At 42.3% G+C, this 20,902-nt stretch overlaps 1 protein-coding gene across 1 annotated transcript in view; it reads right to left on the reverse strand.

Annotated features, from left to right (window-relative positions):
• STAC (SH3 and cysteine rich domain) overlaps positions 1 to 20,902 on the reverse strand; it is a 114,396-nt gene that overhangs the window by 13,152 nt on the left and 80,342 nt on the right. The window contains exons 7-10 of the mRNA XM_010835534.1: positions 18,115 to 18,179; positions 16,522 to 16,610; positions 1,208 to 1,259; positions 976 to 1,113 (exon numbers count right to left, since the gene is read on the reverse strand). Of these exons, the coding sequence (XP_010833836.1) occupies positions 976 to 1,113; positions 1,208 to 1,259; positions 16,522 to 16,610; positions 18,115 to 18,179 (344 nt within the window). The remainder of the gene's footprint in view (positions 1 to 975; positions 1,114 to 1,207; positions 1,260 to 16,521; positions 16,611 to 18,114; positions 18,180 to 20,902) is intronic.

The following is a 20,902-nucleotide window of genomic DNA, read 5'->3' on the forward strand; positions in this document are numbered from 1 at the left end:
AGGCTTAAGATATTCAAATAGCTTAGAGCCTCTCAGAGAGTTAGAAACTGTCAGAATAAACTAGTAAAGGATTTCATTGATGAGTCAATGCTTGTTGCCAAGTTTTCACATCCCCTGAATTGTATCCTTGAATGTGTATTAATTAATAGTTGGTATATAGAAAAAATAAGTAGTGGCCTTGGTGTTAGTAATTTTAGACCCTTAAGGTAATAAATTCTTTCCTTTGTTGTAAGCCCATTACACATCCGCCCTATAGGAATGCAATTTTATCTTTGGAAGATGGTGCCAAACCTTAAAATAATTACTCTTAGAGAAAATAAGTCTTTGTTGATAAGTCCTTGTCAAGAGTCATAAAATGTTAGTAGGCCTTCTGGCCAGAAGATGATGTAAATCACCTAAACCATTTGTATACGATAAATTTGCAGGAAAGAAACCTTGGTTTTTGATAAGAATCAAAGACTGCTGACTTTGCATCCCCTATTATCCTCTATGTGTAACTTAGGGTATAAAAGCCCCTGTTAAAAATAAAGCTATGGGCCTTGTTCACCAGCGCTTGGTCTCCCCATGTCATTCTTCCCTTTAACTTCCAGCTGAGTCTCCATCTGGAGCGCGGAACCCACCACGCTTACTAATTATGCCTGGGCTTCTAAGACCCACTCGAGAAGGTGTCTAGGGTGAGGCACCTTCCACTATTTGAGAGGGCGCCTGCGGCCTACGTAAGTGGTGCAAACTTCTTGTCTTGAAGTTTTATTGGTCTCCCGCGTAAACCAAGCTACTCAGCTTCTTTTCTCCACTGAATTTTCCTACTGAGCTATCCTCATTCTATTGTTCTCTATATCTCTAATTAGCATATAAATAGTCGCCTAGGCCGTCTCTCCTTCGAATACCCTGGATCAGCTGGGGCTGGTCCCCAGCATCAAATGACTATTACTCTATTTTGGTCACACTTGGTGTGCGCTGGTGGGCTTTACTCACCTGATTCTCTTTCAGTGTTATCTGCCCCTGTTCCTTACACCCACTGAAGGTTCTAACACATCTAAAAATCTTCTCATTTTGGTGTACTCTCTGAACAAAGTTGGCTGGGAAGAAGCCAATTCTGTCTTGAATTTTCCCCTGAAAGGAAAAAAGAGGCATGCAGCCATAATTGTAGCATTCATGGTAATTATAGTTAGCAAGCGATTTTTCTTAAAGAAAAAGAAATACTTACTTTCCACCAGTCTTCATTAGAGTCCTCTAGAAGAGTAATCATGTCTCCTGGCCTAAAATGAAGAATGAATGAGTTGGGTGGGGGGTAGAGGGGGTGAAAAAGAAAAAGATGGTATTTTAAAGTCAGAAGTGGTAGCTTTTCACTCACCCAAATAATACTATAATAAAAATGATTTTTATCTGCTCTTCCCACCCATGAAAATAGCTTTGTTAGAGGCTGAATGCAAGTCCAATTTCTGTGCTGTATTAAAAAAAAATCTTTAACTTTATTTTTATACACAGATGATCATCTCTGCATTGTAAAAAAAAACTCTAAAATGTGGAAGTCTAAAATATGAAAACTGGAGTTTTTTCATATTCTGCCCCGCAATCCTCCTCCCACTGTCCAGAGGTGACCACTGTTAGTACTTCCCTGTGTCTCCTTCTGGACTCTTTTCCATGCACTGACATTTATGCAGAGGCGTGTAGGTGTATTTGCTCTTTCTTTTGTCTCCTATCGACATCTGGCATGAGGCATTGTCTTTATTATTAGCTGCATCTTCTCAGTACCTTCTTGAAACCACTTTTACTTAATTTCCATTGCCCTTGTCTGCCACTTTTTATGTTGGTATAATCAGGAAGTTTGTTTCAGACTTGTGTGTGTGTGCATGTTATATCCTTCATTAGGAATTACTTGGGTTTAACTGAAGACTTATATGATGTTTTTGCTATGGGTATTGTGGATATGGTGATTATTTGCCATCTCTAATTTGATTTTCACATCAACCTCTGCGTGTGTGTGTGTGTGTCTTTTATTCCTTCTACTCAACACCTAATGGCACTTTTACTATCTGAAGACTCATGTTATTTTTCAACTTGGGAAAATCTTGTCCACTATTTTTTCACTGTTTTCTCCCAGTCATTTTCTCTCTTCCTTTTTCCTGGAATTTCTAGTCAATATGTATTGGGCTTTCTAGATCAATCATCTATATCTTTTGTCTTTCTTACACATTTTCTGTCTTTAACAAGGAATCTAGACTAAAATTTTTCTCAATTTAATCTTCCTAGTTGCTTAGTTTGTATATGGGCTTATCTCTTGTAATATTTATTACAGTACTTGAGGGTTTTAGGGAAAATTTAATTTCCAAGAGTTCTTTATTATTTTCTGAATGTCTCCTTTTCACATTTGTCAACTTTATCTTATGGACAGAAAAGCATGATGGATGTTGCTGAGGATATTATTAGATATTAAAAACAATATTTCTTCCCTTTATTAAATTTGTTTCCATTAGGATTAGTTATATTGTTCTTTGTCTTATTGCTTCTTTTTTTGGTTGTGCTGAGCAGCACTTGGGATCTTAGTTCCCCGAGCAGGGATTGAACCCATGACCCCTGCAACGGAAGCACAGTTTATCTTCTTACTTTACTTTTCCTTCATGTCAAGGGATTTTGTCTTGCACCTGGTTTTTATTTCTTTATATTCATAACTGAAAACACAGGGTATGAATCTCTGGGTGATTCTCCACTATCAAATACATCTGCATCTGCAACGGGTGAGGACTAATTTCAAGCTCTGCTTAAGACGCAGGGTGTGTCAGCTGATGCATCTCATCTTTGGATGCTTGAGAGTATAGCAGACAAGCAGTCTGGGGACTCCCACCACCACCCCAATGGCAAAAACAAGGGCGGCTTTCTTAACCCTGGGAAGGAGAAGGTTCATTTATTTCCCTCCAAGTAAAGCTGCCTTTTTCTTCCCTACCACTCTCTACAAGCTCTGGAGGTCCAGAACTCCCTCCAGTTGTTTTTCTTTCTCAGTCTTTTGGGCCACACAGGGGCACACTTGCCTGGGCATGGGTTCCCTTTCTTAGAGCACAGGTGACGGTTTAATTCTAGAGTCAAACACCACTGCTGCCTATTGTTCATTCTACGTAGTAATAATGGGTTATGAATGAGCACTGCTGGGACTCTGTATCAGTCATATATTGCTGTGATAATGCTGTGTAACAAACAATCCCCAAATCTCAAAGTTTCACTGACATTCTTGGGTGCTGGCTGGGATGACCGGGGTGATTTTGCCTTATTCTATGTTTCTCATACCCAAGAAGGCCAGTTTGGACATTCATGGCATTGCCAGGGCAGCAAATGGAGATGTGAAAAACACATAAGGCTTCTAATGCGTAGGCTCAGAACTGACACATTGTCATTCTGCCTTAAAGCAACTCCGGTGAAAGGAACTGTAAAGTCTCATGGCAAAGAGCATGGATACAGGGACAGTGAAGAATTGGGGCCATTAATGCAATTCAGCCACTGGGACACCGCATACTCTTTTGTGAGATCAGTGTCTGTTTGAATATGCTCTTACATAGATGTTTCTCTCTGAGCATTCTTTGGACTCTGGTCATCTTCCTTGTTCTCTATTTGCTGTAGTCTCCCAAGAAATTCCCAATATTTGGGGGTTTCTGATAGTGTTTTTCTTATTTTCTAGTACTATTACGGAGATAATCTTAGAAAAATATATTTCTCGCACTTTAAGGGATTGGTGCAAGAAGGGAAGCAGACTTGTGTGCTCCCTTTGCTATTCTGGTTCAATCTCCTCTGCTGTCATTTTCAATTCTCAGTTAATATCTATCTTCGTAGGGGATTCCAAATATAACAGGCTTGTTACACCTGAAGCATTAAACACAACTGGCATTTTGGTATTTCAACAGTCACAGTTTCATGCTGATGCCACAGAAAGTGAGGAGGATGAAAATCACTCTTTTCCCAGGTGAGGGATTTAATTAAGCAGCAAGGATGAAAGTCAATGTAGAAAAATCCTTCTAGCTCCAGCAGATTTTATTTAACCTAGTAACCTAAGAAACTGTGTGTTAGCATCAACCAGAGTGACTTTGCTGATGGTTTGGCAGAAATTATAAGTAGGGAATCAAGACTGGAAGAGGCATCTTTCCCTGGGTGTAAAACAGTGCTGCCTGAATCCAACCTGTATTTTTTAAAAAAATATGTACTTATTTATTTGACTGCATCAGGTCTTAGTTGCAGCATGCAAACTCTTAGCTGAAGCACACGGGGTCTAGTTCTCTGACAGGGATTGAACTTGGGTCCTCCTGCATTGCAGAACGTGGAGTCAGCCACTGCACCACCAGGGAAGTCCCTCCAACATCTATTTTTATGGTCTGGACGGTCAATCTTGACCATGCCCAGAGGTGGACAGTCCCTGAGCCCATGACCCATGTGAAATAAACCACACATTAGAATAAAGCACTCACTGGAATACAAGCTATAATTTTATGAGAAAGATCAGATATCCCGACAGCGTGATGGGGATTCTGTCTTAGGAAAAGGCGCTGCCAGCATCTGAAAATTGCTTGGTGAGTGAGGAGAATTACATTCATCCCTTTATCCTTTGCTGTTCTGTTTACCTGCTCGTTCCACAAATATTCTAGACCACTGACTCTGAAAGGATGATTTTACTAGGCACTGGGTATACTTTGGTGAGTAAAGGCCTCATGGGAGCTAATATTCTAGTGAGAAAGATGGATAATAAATAAGCAAATGCATAATTAAACATTTCATAAATAATAAATATAGAATGTGTATGCATAACTAATAAATATATAATTGCAAATTGTCTTCAGGGCTATCAGGGAAATAAACAGGATGCATAAAGAATGAGTGATTCCTACTGATACGACTTAAATACTCTAATCATGAGGCAGAGACAGCTAATGTGTTTTTCATTTTGGGAAAGATCTTGCTTTAGGGCGGGACTTGAACCCAAAACAACAACTCTCTAATATCTGGGTCGGTACATGTGTGGCTTATGGGGCTTCTGCTGCCCTCTTGACTCTGCCTGGCACCCCCCAGCAATCTCAGCATTCTTTCCCACTGAGCCCTGCTTAGATCCTTTCCCACTCTGGGCTCTGGGAAGTTGATCTGAGCAGGCACGTAAGGTAAAATCATTCAGTGTAATGTAATATTTTTAATTTTTAAAAAAAAATGCCTGACCCACTTTGAAACTCTGTCTAGGGACTGATCAGTTCCTCTTAGACAACCGATTAAATTAACAACCCACACCATCTCCCTTTTGGGGCTTGAATGCTCTGGGGCACTGTGTACCAGCCTCATCCTTAACTGCCCTGGCGTGGATTCTGGACAGCTCAGGACAGCCTCTGTGACTGGAGCCTGGGACATTATTCAAATTAGCTAATCCGTGGGGAGCCTGGGAAACCTCACTAACCCAGCTGCTGACCACATGTAAGCTGCCCCCACAGCTCCAGCTGCTGTTACCCCGACTCCCCAGTCACTGGTGTGGTCCTGTGTGGCCACGTCGAACACTTCACTCTCAACTGTGGGTTCTCTTCTAACCTGTTCTCAACTTAGTCCTCTTCCCCTTCCTGTGGTGTCAGAGTGCTAGGTGCTACCATCAAAGAGCTAGGTCAACATTCTGCCCACCTGTTCTCCTGAGGCAGAGCCTTGCCATGGGTCTTGGCAGAATGGAGGCCTAAGGCTTAAAATTCTCCCTCCTTGGGTTGTTCCTAGGACGGACACTGCCAGGGTGTGACTCTCTGCCTCCAGCTGTGTTATGTCTCTGTGTTGACTGGAGCCCTTTTTATGAAATATTTCTTTCTTATTTTGTGTTATCATACTGTTAGTAGAAAGTCCTGCTGTGGTCTATCAGTTATTTTCTTTCTTTTAGGTGACTTTATATTCTGATCCATTATATATAGATTTTATAATTTAACTCTTTATTTCCAAATCTTGGAGATGAACTCAAAAGAAAGTGAAAGTAAGAAAGTGAAAGTTGCTTAGTTGTGTCGGACTCTTTGTGACCCCATGGACTATACAGTCCATGGAAGATGAACTCGTCTGGCTCCCAAATACTTAAAAAAGTTTGTGCATGCTAAGTCACTCAGTCGTGTCCGACTCTTTGTGACCCTATGGACCAGGGATCAAACCCACGTCTCCTGCGCTGCAGGTGATTTCACCACCATCTGAGCCCCCAGAGAAGCCTCAAGGGGAACAGAAAAGGAAGCCAGCCAAACTGCTCCATTAGCTTCAGATCTATTGCTGAATTTTCCCTTAGACCTTTTCCTTGATTTCCATTATCCTGGTCTGGAGCCTTTAAAATCTTAGTATATGGTTAGGGAACAAGGAACTCCTGAACTCTGCAGTGTGATTTTGTCTTAAGCTTGGTGTCCAGAAGACTTGCCTGTGCCTTCTCAAGTCCAGAGACCAGCTCAGAGAGAAAACATTCAGCTAAAGGGCCATTTGGATGAGATTTGGTAAATGTTCCTGAACTGTCACAGATCATGCTCTCCAGAACCTAATTGAAAAAGGCATTTGAGTGAGAGAGAGGCTGCTAAACACATTAGTGATATTCAGGAAGATCTGGGTTTCTTGACATAGCACAGTGTCAGAGCATAATATGCATCAGAGACTTTCCTCAAATAGCCCTTAATTGCATTTGGATGTCCTGGTGACTGTGAAGATTATTTTTAAATCAAATTGGTGCATTAGAATTACATTTAGTTTTAATTAAGTTGATGCATTTGCCAAGCAGTAATGTACTTAAGAGAATGGAAACGAGACACCAAGTCTTATTTTGTCTAACACTGTCTCAAGGGCTCTCCTTTTCTTATTTTATGGAGGATTTATAAAACCTTACAGAGTGAAGGACGTTACCAAATAAACCACAGGCCAAAGCCCCAGTGCTGACCAGTGTATTGAGCACAGGCTGAGGATCAGAAGCCTGCATCCCATTTGGGTCGGCTGCTGGCCCACTGTTCATCTCAGGAGAAATCAGTTAAGTCACAGTTGTTCTCAAACCTGGCAGATTACCAGAGTCTAAGGGAATATTTAACCATACAGATTTCTAAGTGGGAATTGAGTCTCCAGTGTGGGTGTAACCCAGGAGTCTCTATTTTAATAATGTTCTCCTGGAGATTCATACGGATTGTAACACGTGGTTTAACCATCCTAACCATTGTTCTCTCCTTTGCAAAATACTGCTTGCTTGACCGACCTCATAGATCAGTTGAAAGAATGCAAGGGGCTACCAGGGACAATTTGGAAGACTTTGAAATGGGCAAAACTGATGATTGATCTGGGTGCTGTCTGGTGCCCCCTTCTGGGTCACCTCCCCCTTTCAGTGTCTTTGAGCCACTGCACATCTCTGCAATAATGCAAATGAGCCTTACCCCGAGAAACGTTAGTGAACTGTGTCTGGCAGAAAGTAGTCAATTACTGCTGCTGCTGCTACTAAGTCGCTTCAGTCGTGTCCGACTCTGTGTGACCCCATAGACGCCAGCCCACCAGGCACCCCCGTCCCTGGGATTCTCCAGGCAAGAACACTGGAGTGGTTTGCCATTTCCTTCTCCAATGCGTGAAAGTGAAAAGTGAAAGTGAAGTCACTCAGTCGTGTCCGACTCTTAGCGACCCGATGGACTGCAGCCTACCAGGCTCCTCCGTCCATGGGATTTTCCAGGCAAGAGTACTGGAGTGGGGTGCCATCGCCTTCTCCAAGTCAATGACTACCCTGTGAATATTATCTACTTTTGCACCTATTTGTAAGTTCACATCAGCGCTCTTAATTGCCTACCTATGGGTGCTGCATGAATTTTCCTTTAGTCAGATGTGAAAGTGTACTGGTTCTCTAATTCATTAGTGATTCAAATTAAAATTCTGACATGTACTCATTTTATATTTGTGTAACAGTAATCATTTTAATTTTAAAAAATTATCCTTGACCAGGAGTGACTTTTCATGAATGTCACTCTATAATCACACACTTCCTGTTCTTTTGAACCAATTGAACAATCTAAATAGGTTTATAAGGAGTAATGTGAGTGGCCAAAAAGGGCAAAATTAACGCATTATCTGAATCTGCTAATATAAATTGTCTTCCTTATCAGAGAGGAAACCTACCACGTCAGTGTAGGATGGAAAGCCTGGGGTAGAAGAAAGATGAGTGGATGAAGAGTCTGCCTCCCCAGGTAACAGCTCCAAGCCTCCACTTCCACCTGTGGGTTCCTGGACTTGCTTCTCTCTCCCTCTCCTCAAAAGGGTAAAAGACCATAAATTGTCTCTTTGGACTATGAACCAAACAGCCAAGTGTCCCTTTGCTAAGCTTTACTGAATTTTAAGACAGTCTTTCCAGAATGAAGACTGGGATGAATGTAAGAATTTAAATATGCTCCTGCAGTGAATTTCCACAACTTCTTTTGTAATGGGATTTGCAATTGGCTTGCATCTGGCACCGCTTGTTCTCATAGTTGAACTATTCTTCTGTTACCCTTTCCTCAGTGGAAGAGAGGATGACTGCTCACTATTCAAGCTGTACATGTACTCATGTCCACTCTTTCTGGAAGTCTTGGCTGGGCTGCGATGCCATCTCCTTGCAAAATCTTCCCTGGCTTCCAAAGGCTGCTTCAGTGGTTCTTTTTCTTTTTTTTTTAAAGATTAAATGAAATGATGTAGTGTAAATAACTTGATACACAGTGCAAGTGTTAGTCGCTCAGTTGTGTCTGACTCTTTGCACCCCATGGACTGTAGCCCACCAGGCTCCTCTGTCCATGGAATTCTCCAGGCAAGAATACTGGAGTGAGTTGCCATTCCCTTCTCCAGGAGATCTTCCCCACCCAGGGATTGAACCCAGGTCTCCTGCATTGCAGGCGGATTCTTTACCGTCTGAGCCACCAGAAAAGCCCTTGATACACAGTATATGCTCCCTAAACATTAGCTTCCTTCCTCTCCTCCTTCTAAGTTTTAGATCACGGTTCTATTCTGCAGTGGGATGATGTGGTCGGAAGACCTGATTCGTCCCAGCTGATGTTTCAGCATCTCCCTGAGGTGCAGCAGCAGTATCCAGAACTACCTCCCCGCCCACAAGACGTCGTATTAAACGGACTTTCTTGTAGAGGGCCTGCAGCCTTATGGCCATGGGAGCTCTTTGATAACGGGGCCTGTGAACTGTGCACACTGCAGACAGCACATACTCATTCACCACGAGATGAGCGGTGGTAGATGAAACAAATCCTGGAGATAGCCGCACAAGGGTTAAGTCCCCTTTTGACCTTATTTCAAGTGGTGCTTTCAATAAATCAGGAAGAGGTGAACTCAGGCCATCCCATCTCCAGAGGTTTTTGTGAATATTAGCTAACGGGACAACTGGTTGTCTGGTTTTGTTCAGACTCACACACAGAAAAATCTGGGACTCATGGCTTCCAAGAAAGAGTCTGGCAATTCAAGACTTTAAATTAGGAATCTAATTTGGAGTTACAAAAGAAGATATGTTTTTCTTTTATGGCCTCCAAATTTCGGTATTCTGACACAAACAGATTGAGTGGCAATTAATTTACATCTCTCTTAAAATTTAATAATATTCAAACAGCAGTTTCCTCATTCCCTCTTTTGGCTCATAGGAATTTTTCCTCTCCTCTTCACCCCTTATGAAACATGGCCATTATCATATAAATCTGTTTGGGGAGAACTAATAAAAATGAAAATGATTTAGATGTGGAAAACCAAAATGGATTCTTGGGAATAGACGTACATGGTCAGTTAAATATGTATTTGAACACTTGAGTTTCTTGTTTATGCTTGATCTTTTATTTCAGAGTCCCTACCAATGTTTTAGGGGTTCATGCTTACTCAGAGTTATTTATGTATGCCGACTATTTAAATAATATGTCAACTTGGCCAAGCCACTGAAGTTATTCTTACAGATTTTAAAAATATGCATCAATGTGAATTAATAAGTGATATCTCCAATAATATTTTGCAGACTTTCAATGAGACAGGTTACATTGTAAATATCGGTGGCAGGATTTACTTTCATCAAAAGGCTAAGCACGGGTTATCAAGCTTTTGCTAATATGTGTGTGTATAAATGCACGTGTATCTGAGTGTGCATGTTTGAATGTGTGTGTGTCTGTGTGTGTGAGACTGTGTGTGAGTTTGTGTGTATCTGACTATAGTGTGTAGGGATGTATGTGCGTATGTGAGTGTGTCACACACAGTCATGTACATGGCCAGGAGAATGACAGACACATGGCTTTTGTGAATTTATGAGACAGTCTCTGATCATGATGCCAGTCCTGATTATAATGGGGTTATCCAGTTTGTATTTCAAGTAGCATTTTAAAAAGCTTTGCTCGTTAATTAAGCTGGCATTCCATAAAGTGTAATTTTCAGGACTTTTAAAAAACTAGACAGTAAAGGTGTTTGGTGGAGACTGTCTAAGACCTTTAATGACAGAGGTTATCTACTACGCAAGCTCATTACACTCAGACAGAGGAACCCGGGTGGCTCTTTGATGTTATCAGACCTCAAATTATCCGCAAGGCAGCTTGGAGAGCCCTCACATGATGGCATCACATCTCGTGTATCAGTGGTGAGATTCCATACTTGGCATGTCATGTCAGCAACCACAAAACCTACTCAGAAGGTAAGAGACAGGGTGTCACAGCCTCCTTATAGCCAGACTAATTAGATAAAGTCTCCTTGGATGTGTTCAAAGATTAGACAGAGTGTTGAACTATATATCTATAAAGATATATATATATATATATATACTATATATCTTTAGAGTAATTGAAGACCAGGAAAATAAAATGTATTATGAAATGATATAAATGATGAAGAGATGGTATCTAAATATACTGTACACCTCACTTTGTACTGGGCACAAAATCTCATCTCATTTTTTTTAACATTATCTCATTGCTCAGTCTCCCCAGGAAGGAGAAAATGGAGGCTGCAAAAGGTTAAACAGTTTGCTCAAACTGATGCAGCTAGGATGTGTCAGAGCTGGACGGGGGACCCAGGTCTGTGTGACCCCCAGACACTGCTCCTTTCTGCCCTGCGCCCTTGCTCTCCCCTATCTTGCCCATGATGGGTGGGAAGATTACCATGGCTTCCACGAGCGCCAGAGTTTTGGGGAGGTGACAGCAGATGAATTTATGAAGGAAGTTTGCGCTGAAAGTGTAGCAAAGCTGACTGTGCAAAGCCTCTGCCTTCAGGCAGTGTGTGGAGACCAATGATTGGGACCACAGCAATTCTGAGAAGGGCAGGCACTGCTCTGGGAATAAGGAGGCAGAGCCCTATATTCCTTCTCCCTGAGGCTCACCCTACCATGCCCAAACTGTGTTTCGCTTAGCAGGGCTTCTTCCACATTGTCTTCAGCTCTTCATTGTCTGTGAATATGACTATGGGCTACTGTTGGTCTCTTTTTCTACAATTTCTTCTCAACAAATCATATTCATCCTGAGTTCAAGGCTCATCTCCTTCAGGAAACAGGTCCTGGTAAACCACTCTCAGCTGGGTTAACTTCCTCCTTTATAGTTTCCATTCTATTATCATGGACTCTATTTGCCCACTAACTGTATATGCCAGAGACAACACTAGTTCATTCATTTAATCTCCACAATACTCATTCATTCATTCATGAAATATGTATTAAGCATTTACTAAGTCTCAAGAGGAGAAGGCAATGGCACCCCACTCCAGTACTCTTGCCTGGAAAATCCCATGGACGGAGGAACCTGGTAGGCTGCAGTCCATGGGATCATGAAGAGTCAGACATGACTGAGTGACTTCACTTTCCCTTTTCACTTTCATGCACTGGAGAAGGAAATGGCAACCCACTCCAGTGTTCTTGCCTGGAGAATCCCAGGGACAGAGGAGCCTAGTGGGCTGCTGTCTATGGGGTTGCACAGAGTCGGACATGACTGAAGTGACTTAGCAGCAGCAGCAGCAGCAAGTCTCAAGAACTGGTCTATACTCTAGGGACACAGGGTTATTTAACAAATACAGATTTGTTCTCATGGGCTTTACAAGGGAGAGATAAGTTAACCAAACAATCCCAGAAATATATAAAATACAAAATGAGATAAGTACTTTGAAGAAAAGAAATATGGTGTCATGAAAGTATATCATAGAGGATCTCACCCAGGTTGCACCAAGGAAGAGCTGAGATCTAGTGGGTGCATAACAGTCAATGGAAGAGGGTGTGTGTGTGTGATGGTGGTGGTGGTGGGTGAGTAGAAGGGTGGGAGGAACAGAGGGCAGGAAGAAAATTTCTTTGGCAAGAGTTGAAAGTGAAAGTAAAAGTTGCTCAGTTGTGTCCGACTCTTTGAGACGCCATGGACTATATACAGTCCATGGAATTCTCCAGGCCAGAATACTGGAGTGGGTAGCCTTTCCATTCTCCAGGGGATCTTCCCAACCCAGGGATTGAACCCAGGTCTCCCGCATTGCAGGCAGATTGTTTACCAGCTGAGCCACAAGGGAAGCATGGTCCTTTTGAGGAACAGATGATGGAGCAGAGAGGTAAGGGGAACAGTGGTGCCAGAAAAGCAAAGAAGTCACCAGGGTGAAAGAAGCCACCAGGTGTCTGTAAATATTCTGGTCTAGACCCAAGGGGAGTGGGAGGCCATTAGGGAGTTTTAAACACACTTGTGTGTCATGAGCAGACCTGAGGCAGGCACAGTGATTCTCTTCTTCATGAGTGTATTATAAGAGCAGAAGCTTGATGCCTTGTGGAACCGTCTCAGGCTTCATGGGGGTCACACAGCTGGTGAACAGCTTGGCTAGAGCTTAAATCTAAGTCAAGTGATGCCCACACTTTTCATTGTTAAATAGTCAGTGAATCCATGTTGTATGTCATTCTCTTTCTCCCTCATTTTTTATGTCTGCAAAGGAAGCATCTACCTCTGGAGTATGAACAGAACTGACTGGAATTAACTCTGTTAAACTCTTACTATGTTATTTTATTTAACGACAACCATCCTACAAGGGCTTCCTTCATAGCTCAGTCAGTAAAGAATCTGTCTGCAATGCAGGAGACCTGGGTTCGATTCCTGGGTCAGGAAGATCCCTTGGAGAAGGAAATGGCAACCCACTCCAGTATTCTTGCCTGGAGAATCCCATGGACAGAGGAGCTCGGTGGGCTACAGTCCATGGGGTCATAAAGAGTTGGACATGATTTAGCAACTCAACCACCACCATCCTACAAGGGCAGGCCTTATTATCTCTACTTTCAAGATAAGAAGACAGAGGTTCAGAAAGTTAGGTAAGATGCCCTGTTGTCAGAGAATAGAGGAGCAGGGACATGAATCCATTCTGTTTGACTCCAAAGTTTAGACGATCCCAGGACACTGGGCTGTCTTTGCAGCATCCTTTCCACCCAAAGTAAATGGGAAGGGAGGAATGGGGTGAGGGGGTATAAGACTAGACACAGAGACCAGGTGGATCCCACAGCAATCCGGGGAGAGGTGAAGGTGGGGCTGGATAAAGCAGATCTGAGGCAAAGAGAACCAGTAGGAATTGAACACTGAATGCATTTTGGGTATGGGGTAAAAGAAAACCTCAGGTGGCCGGCTTGAGGCCTGGGCAGATGGTGACATCATTCCCCCTGGGGACAGGTTTGTGCAGGGGAGGACAGAGGTCCTGGGTGCCAGGCACTCCTGGGGTAGGCATGGAGGAGAATCTGGAGGTTTGGAGAGAGGTCTAGACTGCTGGCTGTTGGCAGAAAAAGCTTTCTTATTATTAAGCAGATATATAGCAAACTCTGGCTGAAGTGATGGTCCATCTGCTCTGATCGTGACTGTTGGCTCTGCCAGTTGGACCTCCTTTGTCCTCAAGCTCATGCCCTCAACATTCCCTCCACTCTTGTATCCTTTGTTTTCTTTCCTGAGGATAATCTCCAGCATGCCCCCTGGGTCAGAAGGAAGGTGGATGAAAATAGAGTTTTGTTAAAAGGATTTTTACTACCTCATGGTTTAAGGAGAGAACGATAACTCACAAAGCCCTAGTTCATTCAAGGAATGATACTAAATCCCCAAAGCATTGCCTTACACATTCTAAATCAGAGCTTGGCTTCTAAAATGGGAACCTACAATCTCTTTGCAAAGGAAAAAAAAAGTTAAGTATGATTTATCACTTCAATCTTGCAGTCTATGCAATGCAGACATTTCATTCCTGGGAATGAATAGTCCTGTTTGCCTTGGAGCAGAGTGTAAACGTTTGATTCGTGACCAGACAACTTGACTTTTAATGGCCTGCGACCGACTAACATAAGCACAAAATCGTACGACCACCACCAGACAGTTAAGACTTCACCCTTGAGTCATATTTCTCTGGAGCTATTATTTCCATCTAATAAGTTCAGAACAATTTTCTAAGATAAAGCTGTGGGACCTGCACAATGGGGTGTTGTTAAATTTTAAATTCTAGACACTCAAATGATAATCTCAAGAAGAACCCAATATACTGTTCTTTGCAAAGTAAATATAGGTCCTCCTTGTCTTCATCAGCAGATAGTTAATGTGGACTGTCAGTTGAGGGCAAGGAACCACACCAGTAACGAATCCTAGGTAGGTTCTGACTGGCAGGGTTTGCTGTATCTGGATAGAATGGGGCTTCACCCGACAAACACCGTCTCATTCTGCTGTACCTAACCAGGCTGTTTAGATAACATTTACAACTCCAGCCAGTGAGTTCAGCATGGTGAGTCTTCCTCAAGGATGGAGAAAGTTCAGGTTTATAAGAACCTAATTGTCTGAACGAATCTAAGGAGCCAGGAACCAAGCCTCAACTCTGCCTGGGAAAAGCCCGAGAATCAGCTGGAAGCAGCCCACAGATGAACAATGAAAGCTGACCTTGGGTGTGAGCTGGGGGAGCTGCCAGACTTTGGCCAGACACCCACATCTGCTACGGGGCCCACTGGGCATTGTACCAGGAAGTGCAGCTGAGCGATCCAGGTCGACCCCAATGGCAAATGGGACCAGGAAACAGGGTCTCCATGGAGGCTTTTGATAGCTGTTTTCTCTTCAGGGACTTTGGGGAAAGTGGAAGAGGAGAAGGCTGATTTTACTGAGGAGGAACCATTTTTCAGGCAAAAGCCAGAGGGGTCACACCAGGGAAATGGACAGACCTGGGATGTGAAAAGGACTTCCCAGGTGGCTCTGGTGATAAAGAACCCGCCTGCCAATGCAGGAGATGTCAGAGATGAGTTCTATGCCTGGGTTGGGGAAGATTCCCTGGAGAAGGGAATGGCAACTCACTCAAGCATTCTTGCTTGGAGAATCCCATGGACAGAGGAGCCTGGTGGGCTACGGTCCCTAGGGTTTCAAAGAGTCAGACACAACTAAAGCGACTTAGCACATATGAGATGTGGGAAAGCTCAGAGAGCTCCAGGGTGGAGACAAAGGGTTCCAGAGCCTTCTGCAGGGAGGACCAGTGACAGCACTTGGACAGTGGAGTCCACCATAAAACGGAGGCTATTTTCCTAATGCTCTGACATATAAATGGTTTTCTGTGCTAGTTTTTCTCTCCATGCTCTTCAGAAGAGGAAAGAACCCATCTCTAACGGCCCATGTGGCTGCAAAAGTAGCCCCTCGTATCCTGCTCCAGGGCTGGAAAACACCAAGTCCTTGTCCTGAGAGCGCTTGTGGCTTGGGTCATGAATAGAGGGAAGGAGTGAAGTCTTTTCTTTGAGACAACCTGGGGAACACGACATTACAAAGACTGTACTGACGGCCAGTTCCTGAGTGTCTACTGTTACTGTGCTATATGCTTTACGAACCTTATTCACTTCATCCTCACAAATGCCTTAAGGGGAAAAGATCATTATTATCCTTTTATCAGTAAGGAAACCTGGGAAACACGATGTTTGTACATTGCTTAAAATCACACAGCAAGGAGGATGTGGACACAGTACGGACTCCAGCCACACCACCCCTGAAACATGAGACTGTGGTCCAGAGAAAGGTTTAGATCTCATGAGCGCCCTGAGGCTCACCTGTCTCTCTGTTTCAGTGACCATGAGGTGGGATGGGTCCTGAAACAGAAGAACCTTTAGGTGCGAGCCAGGGGGAGCTGCCAGTCTCCGGCAGGGATAAATAGAGTTTTAGACTGATTTGTCAGTCAATGTTAATTTGGGCAGCAAGTACGTTTTTGGTTCCCTATTAGTCCCCGCAGGATGCCAAGTGCATCTGATGCTCAGCCTTCATGAAAACTCCCGGTAGCAGCGCTACTGACGATGTATTGACCACGCTTCTCAAAGTGTGGTCCCTGGGCCAGCAGCGTCTGCACCACCTGCAGACCAGTTAGAAACTCGGATTTTCAAGCCCCACCCAAGACGCGCTGAATCATGCTGAGTCAGAAACTTCCAGAATAAGGCCCAGCAATCCGCATCAACCAGCCCCGCACGCTAACATTTGAGAATCACTGCTCTAAGGCGCTTGGAGGCAGCGCGAATTGAATTATTTTCTTTCACATACATCACCACTGACTTTAAATCTTTCGTTCTTCTTCTTCCTTTAAAAATGTTTTTACCTCATTTCCAAATCTTCATTCTCTTGTGGTACAAATTTGTACAAGGCAACATAGGTGTTCATCTGTAATGGGTCTTTGGAAAGAGGTCCCTGAAAGAGAAACATAAAAGGGAAATGAGAGGAGGAAGGAGGAAGAAATGGAGCAAAGGAAGAAGACAGGAAATGGGGAAGTTAAATGTAATTCCAGTGTAATCTTTTGTGTTAAAATATCTAACCATTATTTTTTTGTTCCAAACAGGTTTATTTTTAATTTCCTATCTGAGTTCGATTTCATTACAAACTATTTGAAAACATTTATGTGGAACTTTTTGTCAGAAATACTACAGTTTCGTTCAAGTCACTTTTTTCCTTTGATCTAGTTGTTCATGAAAGGCGATACAGACTTGAGCCCAAGCAAGAGAATATTCTCTCTATAGACAGCAGACCGGTGGAGAGTAGTAAACAACTTCTATTCCCTAAAATGGACAATTTTGTATCTAGTATATCAAAGGGATCTGGGTGTATTCATCCAGAAATGAGTTCATTCATGCTGTGGAAAAATGAAAGATGTTGGCCTGAGACTGATTTGATTTGTTATGGTATCACCATCCACTGACTATGAAACTGCAATAATGATAATAAAAGCTACCATTTTTTGATAGCTTGCTGTGTGAGAGGCATGATGGTACATGGATTAGCATATGCAAAGCTAACAACAGCCCATGAGGTCGATTTTATTGTGTCCCTAATTTGTGAACTATATGAGTTTTACAGGTATTATATAAACATAAGCTGTTATTAACTACACAAATATTGTAGCTATATAAATGTTTCTGCTTTATAATATACATGATAAAGTAAAATTATACAACATGTAATATTATCTTGTATCATTTTATATGCATGCAAATATATAATGTATTACTATACATTTAAAGACATAATAATAGAATGAATAGGTGCCATATCTAGAAAACCTAAACAAAAGCTGCACATAACTATATTCTTTTGATCTGTGATTCTGTTTGCTGCCCAAAGCTCAAGTACTTTATGCAGTATTATTCCATCCTAATTATATATCTAAATTAACATAAAATATAAAACCTGAAAGTTGAAAGTGAAGTCGCTTAGTCATGTCTGACTCTTTGCGACCCCATGGACTGTAGCCCACCAGGCTCCTCTGTCCATGGGATTTTCCAGGCAGGAATACTGGAGTGGGTTGCCATTTCCTTCTCCAGGGAATCTTCCCGACCCAGGGATTGAACCCAGGTCTCCCGCATTGCAGGCAGACGCTGTGACCTCTGAGCCATCAGGGAAGCCCACTATGAAATACAGTCATAATATATAATTTACATACTGTAGAGCACATGCCAACTTGTAGGTAGCATACATAACAGAAGCAAAAGCACACAGTACAGTCTTTATCCTCTGTACCCTGGATGCCTTGGAATTTGTTTTGCTCAGTGCTGCCTATGCTATGTACTCTACGGTACATTATTCTCTAAAAATGCTAGTCTGGGCCCCACTAAGTTGATTTCATGACCCACTTGGGGGGTGACCTACAGAATAATCTAAGGACCCTGTCTGGCCAGTCTTCTGAGATGTCCATGAATACCTGGTGGTTTATGTTCTTTGCTTGGTCTCTGAAATCGTCAGTGCCATTTTCTGGATATGTGAACACTGAAAGAGACCACAAAAAGGAGGAGATTTATGAGTCCAGTCACCACATTTGGGAAACATGCTTGAAAGACGTAGCTTTATTTACTCCCTGCACCACAGTTTCAACTCAGTTTCTCCCCGCCTTTCCTCATCCTCAGCGACCCAGCTCACGTGTCACGCTCCATCTGTTGCCCTCTGTGCCCCTGGCAGGGTCCACACCACACTCTCTGCACAGCCACACCCTCGTCCACGCCTCCGGGCCAGCACACATCCTCCTGCATTGCTTAGTCTCATTTGGCAGAGCCCTTCTCAGGAGCAGAAACCATGTCATTCATCTTTGTTAAATGTATCCAATCGTTTGTTAAGGGGATGGTAGCGTAGGTAAAGCGTGGTGCAATTTAACTGTATTTCAATACACTTTTCTAAATACCAGACTCTTTGATCTCTATTCAATATCTTCATGCTAGTTTCCTGATGATCTCTGTATTCTACTTGCAGATTAAGGTTTTAAACTTCAAAATACTTCCTCGATCTCTTATTTGGCAGTGCATTGGGGGGTATTATTGGGAAAAAAATTAAACAGTGGTTTCTCATCTAGTGTGTTCTTAAAATACATAATTCTCTACCTTTTGCATTTTAGCAGCCACTCTGTGACCTTTGATGAGGAAAAAGGCTTCTTAAGATGGGTAGGAGTTGTCACTGTCCACACACACAGCTGTGGAAGGTCCCTGATGGGTTGATGGGTATGGGGGGGCTCTGCTTAGTGAGTTCAACCATCTAACCCTGGAGACCAACATCATGTATCTTTCTTAAATAAAAATAAAAGGTGGCACATGTTTCCAAGTCTATACAATAGGGCCCATAGTGTTGAAATTAATCTACTTTGTAGAAGCTTTGATAATCAAAAATACATTGCTGTTTTAGTCTTCCCTTTGGGTCTCCTTCAGAGGGTCAAGGAAACCAGCAGAGGAAGAGAAACACATCACAGAAAGCTCTGTACCCTCTTTCAGTCAGCCCTGACAATCTCCACTGTCCTGCAAATGGATTCAGTAGCCGTGATGAAGGGAACACACTTCTGAACAAGAGCCCCTGTAAATGAACCAATGCTCAGTAAACATCTATTGTCCATGGTTTATGGTTCCAGGGATCTTCCGTGGTGGCTCAGACGGTAAAGCTTCTGCCTACAATGACCTGGGTTCAATCCCTGGGTCAGCAAGATCTCCTGGAGAAGGAAATGGCAACCCACTCCAGTATTCTTGCCTTGAAAATCCCTTGGACAGAGGAACCTGGTTAGGCTACAGTCCATGGGGTTGCAGAGAGTCGGACATGACTGAGAGACTTCACCCACTCACTATGGTTCCAGAGCCTGTGGATGCAGTTCCATTATCCCTAGAAAGTCAATATGCAGTCATGGAAGGAGCTCCGCTTTGTAGGAAAATGGAAAATGAAGGGCCGATGCTTACAGACCTTGTCTGCCTGAATATTTGGCTATGCAACTTCTTGGTTCAAAAAGAGTAGAGACCAGCAATACTTTTCTCTGTTTTAAGTGATTACTTGAAATCTTGGCATAATACTTGATTCCATAAATATAAAACTGGACACATTTAAAGAATGTTGAGTAGTTGAATGGAAACATAACAAGACCATCTTCTTAGAAAATTATTGATTGAAACTAAAATTGAGACTATATAAGATGCATGTGCAATATTCAGTTTGATTTTACAGTTTTGTAATTTCAAATTATTTGAGCTTTTCATTGACTATCCATTAGCCGTCACAACAATGTGTATCATTTTTTGAACTGTGCTGAACATTATTTGAAGTGACTCCAAATGTGTTTTCAGTCAAATGGTTACAGGCAGAACTGGAACACTGCAAAAATGATTTTTTAAAAAACCCATTCCTTCTGGCTATTTCTAAGACGTTGATTTGAGAGGAAAGGTATAAAGAAAGGTATAAAGAATATTTTTTTTGGTACTATTTTACCAAAAAAATATATCAGACACTTTTTAATGTTTGGTACTTTAAGTTCATTTTATGAAAAATAATTTGGCTATTGACTTCATCCATGGATACATACAAAATCTGTGTTAATTCTGCAGGTATGTTTTCTAATGTTACAGATGCAAAATCAACCTTCAGTTTTTGCTAGTCCCCCTAAAGCTTTCTTCTTTTCCTTTTCTGTATTCTGTCGTTCTCTCTTACTTCGCAGTCCTGGGAGGCCCATGTCTCCAACAAGCTGATGATGTGGATTTTCAGCTTTAACTTGGTCATGTACAAGTAACATTATCAGCTTATTGATACTGACTCAACTTGCATCCCTGGAATAAATTCAACATGGTAATTATGCACTGCCTTTCTAAAATACATTACTGGATTCAGTGTACTGAGGTGACTTTGTTTCAGATTTCTGCACCCATATTCAAGAGGGGGATGAGCCAGCGATTTTCTTTCTCATGCTGTCTTCCTTTGGTTTTGAGGTCAGTATTATACCAGCCCCATAAACTAAGTTAGAGAATGCTGCTGGCTAGCACGTTCTGTTATCCTGAAAGAGCTTAGCTCATCTGGAAATTTTATCTTCCTTAAATGTTTGGTCACGTTTACTTATAAAGTTGTCTGGGCCTGGCATTTTTGTTGTGAAAAAACTTAAAATACTGATTCTGTTTCTATCATAATTGGAAGCCAAGTCAAGTTCTCTAATTACTAATTCCTCTTGAGTCATACTTTGGTCATTGATAGCTTTC

This window comes from Bison bison, unplaced genomic scaffold (assembly GCF_000754665.1).
Source record: "Bison bison bison isolate TAMUID 2011002044 unplaced genomic scaffold, Bison_UMD1.0 scf7180017864043, whole genome shotgun sequence".
In the NCBI taxonomy this organism is placed as follows: Eukaryota; Metazoa; Chordata; class Mammalia; order Artiodactyla; family Bovidae; genus Bison; species Bison bison.